Below are 8,005 nucleotides of genomic sequence, written 5' to 3'. Positions count from 1 at the left end.
GTCTGATCACATCGGATTTCCAAAAACTTACACGAGCTATTTCACGACGTACTCGTCAGCATCGGAAAACACATAGAGAGCGCTGCAACGTTAGCACACATTTGCTCATTTAAGGTTAAAAAAAAATATTTAATTTTCCTTTTTTTGCTGATAACTCATTATTTTTAAATACGTATATTTTTTCTTTTCTTTTTTTTTTTTTTTTTTTGCTAGCGCTCTATTAAATTCATTCAGGACGATTCATTGAAGCTGGCCAAATGTAAACGTTTTTCTTATCTGCATCACTTATCTCATCCTGCCAAACACACTGAAAGCCATTTATTGCCGTAAACCACCACCAGACCACAACAGCGTTGGCGATCGGTCTTTGGGCTCAGCACTGGATCAAACGGGGGCTACGGGGGCGCTGCGATAGTGTTTGCAGTTCGTCATTTTTTTAAAAAAACAGAATACCATTTTTTACAGCACTAACAGCCTGTCGTCTCCGGGGCGCTCATCACAAACCGCAGCAGCTATCGTCAGGCTGCTTTCCGTAGGCCTTCGCCCTTTCTTCAGTCTCACCTCCCAGACTGCAGGGCGTCCAGCCAGGGCGGCTCTCCTTTCCTCCTGGCCCAGTCCCCGCTGCCAGGCATCCTAACACTGCAACATCATTCCACTACAGGAAGAACATACCTGTTGTATTAGGGGAATTGAATTGTGTCATATTGCTGGGGGACTGCCAACAAAACTCCCACCGCAGAGAAAAAAAAAAAAAAAAAAAAGCCAGCGGGCCTGGGAGTTCAGATTTGCGTGTGAAAAAGAGTTTGATTTTGCCGTTGACACATCCAAGGCATTGCAATGGAACCAGCCCGCCGCAGCTCAAAATAGCTCATAATCAATCAACTGGCAGACACATATCTGTGCTCTTAAAACGTATAAATGTGCAATGCAGAGGGCAGATCAATGGGTGACAGGATTCCAAAAGCATCGATACGGACATGCTCTTTGGCATAACAAGCGCTCGCCATCGGCCCATACTTATTTCCTGTGCCTTTGTCCATTGGGCCGTCCAGCGTCAGGCCTGCTGGAAAAAATATCTGCCAGTGGAGCAAGGTCTGTGAAGGACAACACAGATGAAGTGGCAGAGGTGTATTAATCCGCCTTTGTGAAATCTAAACGCGACATTTAGCCGTGTCTAACCAGACTCTTCCTCTGCGATCTCGCGTGGTTAGTTTGTACAATACACTACATCTATTGTGTTGTGACTGTTAGTATGTTAGGCTGCTGCCTGCCAATCTGTTCCTCCAACAAACAGCCGCATGTTGGCCAACTTCCTCTTTAATTCACCCTCTGAAAGCAGCGCCCTTATCATCGCATTTGTGATCCAAGACGTAGCCTACAACGCAAAACACAAAGGTCTGTGGAAGTTCAGTACCGAAATAAGAGAGAGCAGGTGCAGGGAACAGAAGTTAAAAGATGAAATGAAAGCTTCTTGGACTGACTGCAGGAGTATGAGAGCAGGGTTGGGTCTGTGAAAGATAAAAAAAAAAAGCTGACAGACCTTTATCTGAAGTTAGGAATAGCCAAAACAACACAACAGACATTCTCCAAACAATATAACGTGTTTAAATACAGCCCCAGTCTACAGTTATGACCTCTGCTCCTTTACTTTCAACCCAGTTGGCTGTTGAAGCCGTCTACCACTGTTTTCCTACTTCCAGGATAGTCAGTGAGAACAGTCAGTGTGGTTTAGTAGTCATAATAACAATAGGTGTGTGTGTGTGTGGGCCTTTACACACGGACAGGTCTGCTGCCATGTAGGACAGAGTATCTATGAACGCCCTCCATCCACATAGTTCATACAGAGGTTAAAACTGAGAGAGGAAGTAAGTGAGAGGCCACGCAGTCTAACAAAATTCCCAACGCCAATCAAACAATACAGACGCACTGTGATGTTTCTACTCAACGGGGAGATTTGACTAAAAGGTACGGCACGTGTGAACAGACTTTCATGCTGCTGAAGTAATGGTAGGTCGCTTCTGCTTTTCTATCACTGGAAACAGATGTTTTTGTGTTGTTTTCCAGTAAATTCAGAGCACTGAATCACACACACACACTTTCTTAGAGACGAGGAAAAGCGCTTGAGCAACAAAACGCAACAACAACCAAACGACTGAGCCGCTATTAAAGTAGGAAAAACTCAAAACTGCTGCCATATAAAAGTAAGAGCCACTGCGTGATTATTCAAATCAAAAACTAAAATCACAGTTTGTACATTTGTTCCAGATTAAGCTGTAACGTATTAACATTTTTTATCTCCCCTACACACACTGTTACAGTAATATAATTTTTTTTTTTCAGCTTCAAGATGATTTATTGTTCAAACATACAACTGCTCACCAGCTGTTCACCAATCAGGAGCAGCAACGTAACAGGCAGAGAGGCGGTGATAGGAAGCCGGCGAGAAAGGCAGGAGAGGGAAGCAATTAAATGGAGTAAAAAAAAAAAAAAAGAAAAAGATACTGAAAAGGAGGAGGTTGGAAACAGGGAGGACAATTGGGACTTAAAACAAACAATTAAGCATCAGTCATTTGGCAGTATTTGGGATTTGGAAGTGTAGATGTATCATAACTTCCATGCAACAAAAAAAAAAAAAAGATCAAGTTCAAAACCAATACATGCGCCGAGACACCAGAAACGTCACATATAAACCAGCACCGCTCCGTTTTAATACTGTATGCTTTTCCCTGCCTTCATTTTACTCGGTGAATGTTTACTCATGTCACAGGATAGCTGTATTTTCAGTAGCAAGCCTCGGTGGTTTAACTCTACTACAATACAGAATACTGTTTCAACATTCAGAAGAACACTGCATTAACTCAAACTGAAGAGTTTTAAATGTTTATGATAGCAGCATATTATGTGGTTTCATTATGACACTGGAATACTGACTAAAGCAAACACAGGATGTTTTTTTTTTTTACATATTGTGCAGGCGTACTGCACACAGACAGGCTCAGAACAGCAAAGACAAACACAGGCCTTGGACTGGAACAGCTCCACCTTACAGATTCATGTGACTCTCCAACCATCACCTGACTGTCTCTCTCCTTTCTATGGAAGCTGCTTTCAGGCAGGGCAACCAGCAAAGACTTGACCCCAAGTCAAATTTATGTCCAAAGGAACGGAAGATATTCAGGAAAAAGAGTGCAGAGATTGTTTGTCTACGTGCTGTAACATCTTTAAAACATCTCAACGCTACACCCATGTTAGCGGGCTCACAGTTCGCTGACAACAAGACAATATCCCCAGTCGCTGATAAAGTGTGCCTTTGACCGAACCCGGAGAGATAAAGGCAGCCAACCTTTGGGATGGGAGGGGACAACTCCCAGCAGCCTGTACCATGTACATGTCCTACGTATTTACATGTGAATCCAGAGGTGAGTTAGAGAGGAAGCAGAAGGAGAGCGCTATAATCAGCGAGTTGCTTTGCATAACCAAACTTCCTTTTACAGGCAAGAGAAGGGGCCCCCTCCGCTGCGTACAGCCGGCACCCTAAGGTGGCCCAAGGTACTCTCGGAGCCGTCCAAACAATCTGCGGCACCGTGCAGAGAGACATCAGCTTCTGCGCCTTGCCACACTGAAGTTATCAGTATTTCCTAACGGCAGTGTGTGCAGTACAATTGTATTAGGACAAACTCTACACAGATTGTAGCCAAAATCAAATCCTGACCCACATAGCTTTTGTCCAGCCTCAGAGACACTGAAATGTAGTCTACCAACTCTCCACAAGTAGGTTATCACTGTCACCGACACTGAAATAAGAAACGCAAACTTTAACAACAGCATTATTACGTTTTTACAGTAAACACGGACAAATACTGCTTCAGTACGGTTCCAAAGAATATTCCACTGTTGGGCATTTTACTACAGGCCACGACAGGTTTTGCATATTGCCATGGTGAAATGAGCTATATGTATAATTTTCCAAAGCACGACTACAACAACTGCTGCTTGCCTTGCCACACCCAGAGTAAACATATCTCAGCCATATTCATATATGACATGACACCAGCACACACACACTGCAGAGTTTTCACCTCAAACCTAACACACAAAGAGGACGGGCAGAGCAGGGGGGGGGGTGTGTGTGACAGTTTACAGGCCTCGTCTCGTTTCTCGCTGTATTACTGCCGTATGAACAACTGATTACATAATGTTTGTAGAAATCTTTTGGTAAACCTGCGTGTATCCAAAGCTCATACAAATCATATTAAAATGAATGTGTGAACTCACTATTGTGCACAGTCGATGAGCTGGTACTCATTGGACCTCTCGAAGCATGCCTTCACTCCTTCGTCGTCCCACAGCTTCTTCGCGTGATCAAAGAACTCCTGAGGAAAAGAAGAACGGATATTAAGAAACAGACAACAGAGAAATAACATATACTGGACAACAAAAACTTAAACACGGGAGTGCAACGTCACGATGGGAAGGTCAGAGGCCTTGAACTCATTGACACTGCTGATATAGATTCTGTAGAAATGTTGTAAGCCACGTGTTCAGTAACTTACAGCTTTTTTCCTTTTACTAAAATTTAAAACGTCTTTTGAATTTGTACTTTGAAAAAAACTTAAAAGATGTTGAGACTTGTTGCTGCCGTGACGACCGGATAGCTAAATAAACCGAATGGAAAGTGACATTGCCCATTTTGTAAACACATTTTTCCAAAGAAACCCATTCAGTCGTACACGCAGTTTCCCATCACACGCCGAGCACCACGCTTACAGTTACATACAGAACATACACACATCTGCACGACCGCCGTCTTCCATCACTGAGCTGTTTAGTTTCAGCTGCTGCCTCGCTCACAATTAGTAGATCAAAAAGAGTACGTAGAATATTACCCAGCACGTATTAGTACTGTATTTACTTTAAGTTCTACATTTTGGGTGCTTGTTTGCTTTCTTAATGGGATTTACATGTCTGTACACAATATATGGAGCTTAGCATGCAGACTGGAAGCGGCTCTATCCCTAAAAAATGCGACTACCGACACCGGCCGTACCTACAGAGACCGGGCAGCCTCCCACAGTCTTGTCAAAAAGAGGGTTTGGTACTGAACCATCCAGCCTGTACATTAAATTATACTAAAACCTCACAGACCACCTCGATCAACCTGCACTATAGCCAGGTTTTGCACATAAATGCAGATGATATCAGAAGTAATATTAGTAGTATAAGTAGAATTGCAAAGACTACAGTGACTCAGTTACAAATTGTCACATGAAGGTTCTTCAAAGTGCTGGCCACTATTTCTTAATTTACAACAGGAAAAGAGAGTCACATCAAACTTAAACGTAATATCCTTCTCATTATGCCACAACAGTATGTTTGTAGGCAGCTTGGTAGAGAGCTGTAGAGTATTTGAATGCAGTGCTGCATCAGGAATCTGTGAAAGTGAGTTTTATAATCCAAAAAAAAACCACAAGAAAAAGCTATTTAATACTATATACAGTAACGTGAGTGTGTGAGCAGTCAGTTACACCTCTTTTGAGCTCTCATTCACTTCCCCCATACAGGTTTATCCAACAGTTCCTGAATTAAAACTCATGACTTTCTGGTCACAAGCTCTCTTCTCTAAACTGTAAGCCAAACACTCTGACACCAAAACATCAGGTAAAACTACAGAGACAGTTCACTACGTCTCCTAAAATATCAGATGTAACCCGCGCTGCTGCTGCTGCTGCGGCGGCACGACGCTGTAAATGACTATACATAGTTCAAGAGGGAGCATTATGTGGGGAACTCATCAGTGACTTTGAGACATTTCCCAGGACTCTCTGAATGCCCTAAACAAAGATGATTGGGCTAATATCCCTCGTCGCCTCCTGTGCACATGTCTTTCAGATGGGCTCCTCCTCTAGCCTGGAACCACCACATGACTCTCTGCACTCAGCACTGGCTCTGCGCTCCGGCTGGGGAGAGGGTGAAAGTAGCCCCGAACCAGAGAGAGAGAGGGAGAGAGAGGGAGAGAGAGGGAGAGAGGGAGCCTGATAAATGATCACATGCTCCGGGAGATCTCCTCTCGGCAGATCCGGTGATTAGTTCAACATGGAGGAAATCCACCGATCCAGTCTGCAGAAGTCTCACATACAGATACATTAACATTTGTTTACTTTTTTTTTTTGTGTTGCGGATGAATGTAGGCTCACACTTCAGGCACAAGCCCGAAATAGCCTAAACACTGATGCTATCATGTTGTACATATTAACACCATATACCAAAGTGTGATACATTAACCCATCACTTTTTATTTTACAACCACGGCTCAGGTGTTTTTCCTGTAACGAAGCATTTGACCGAAACACTTGATAAACAAAGAAAATGGGGCCATATTTGCTTTCTTGCCTGTATTTGCTTCCACTTCTGTTACAGTCAAACTTTACCACCCACCTCAACTAATATCAATAAGAGTTGTCGACAGCGCCGATTACATTCTTCTGCTATTAGCTCTGCAGGTCTCGCCGAATGTTTAAATACCAGCAGACGTGGAGGGGCTTGAAAACTCAAAAGAAGGGCCCGACAAAAGCTATGAAGCGGTGGGACTGGATGGAGAGAGGACGAGGGGTGGAGGGTGGAAGGGGCAGAGCGGAGGGGGGGAATAAAAATAAATAAATAAAAAAAAGCAGAGTATGGTCCTCAGGGCTCTTTTCCACAGAGGCGTGTGACACTGGGCCTTTGAATAAATGCAGTGTGTGCTGCAGTGCCCTACAGAGGAACTGATAACACAGAAAGAGACCAGGAGGGAATTTGCTTTAACACAAGCTTTATTAACTCTTTCCCGTAACTCTTCCCACTTCCACACAACCTTCCTCCTCCTCCGTCACCGGCCGTGAGATGCTGATTCTCTCAGCTCGGCCTTAGCTTCGATGTTAATCAAGTCGGGTGCGTGATGTAATATTTCACTTGAATCATATAGGTCAGACTGACACGGAGAACAAAATGGCCTAAATCTGATTCAACTTAGCGGGAAAAAAAAAACAAAAGTTGTGGAGAAAATGGCTTGCATCTTCCGTCGTAAGGGGGACGCTAGAGTTCCTTTGGGCGAAGTTTTGAAGAGCAAAATGTACAGAAACGGGTACGAACCTCGAACCCCTCCATACGTAGAGACAGCCAGACAACCAGCTGGCTCCTCAGTACACCATCACCACCACATTTATTGGATTTGAATAGAATATCTGTGTTAGATAACAGTCCAGCACAGAGAGAGAGAGACCTGACTTTCATGGGTTACCTCAGTTAAAGAGTGCAGACAAATTTAGCTAAAAAAAAAAAAAAAAAGAGAGCAAAAGCGAAGGAGAGAGGGAGCGACTGTTCGAGACCGCTCATCTTTCATAACGCGGTTCCAAAACCGGAGCAGCCCTCCGTGCCACCCTTTGCCCCACATCACGGATCCTCAAGTAATCAATTAGAGGAAAAACAAACTTCTAGGACCGAAGCTGTTCATCACGAGGAAATCACCAAGAAGCTCACAACAAGGGAATGCTACAGAAGTGTTACCCTTCACGGCTGCAGCCGAAGAACAAAAAGCAGAAAGCACAAAGCAGGTTCCTTAATAGAAAGTCATAATTACTGGTCGGCCTGTAAACTGACAGCGGACAACATTAAATTAGGTTACACACTCGCTGACAGTTGCTGACGTGCCCATATTTGGCCACGGTGTTAGATTTAAACAAGTAACTCTGGACCCAAACGCAAAAACAGATCAGTCCAGCAGCGGGCGGGTGGGGCTGGACATTAACACGAAGCTCACCTTCCACAATAGACTCTTGTTTTAATTCACACCCAAAAACGCAAGAAAATACTTCTGCGGGATTACAATAAAGGCTTTAACGTGCCAGACGAGAGGAAGATACACGGTGCTGAAACAGGGGCTGAAGCTCATTTGAATTCGCTCCACTTCAGTCGACAGAGACAGTCGGGTGGCTAACACAGCTACCACAGTGGCATTTGTTTTCCATTT

At 43.8% G+C, this 8,005-nt stretch overlaps 1 protein-coding gene across 1 annotated transcript in view; it reads right to left on the bottom strand.

The window, feature by feature from the left end:
* Nucleotides 1-8,005, bottom strand: part of LOC118335242 (guanine nucleotide-binding protein G(olf) subunit alpha-like) — a gene marked incomplete in the record, with an annotated part of 39,327 nt that overhangs the window by 15,821 nt on the left and 15,501 nt on the right. The window contains 1 exon segment of the mRNA XM_035671480.1: nt 4,276-4,373. Coding sequence (XP_035527373.1) covers nt 4,276-4,373 — 98 coding nt within the window.

This window comes from Morone saxatilis, unplaced genomic scaffold (genome assembly GCF_004916995.1).
Source record: "Morone saxatilis isolate NCDOM2014 unplaced genomic scaffold, NCSU_SB_2.0 Contig23, whole genome shotgun sequence".
In the NCBI taxonomy this organism is placed as follows: Eukaryota; Metazoa; Chordata; class Actinopteri; family Moronidae; genus Morone; species Morone saxatilis.
Note: the sequence above shows the minus strand (reverse complement) of the source record. Positions and strands in the feature narration are given on the sequence as shown.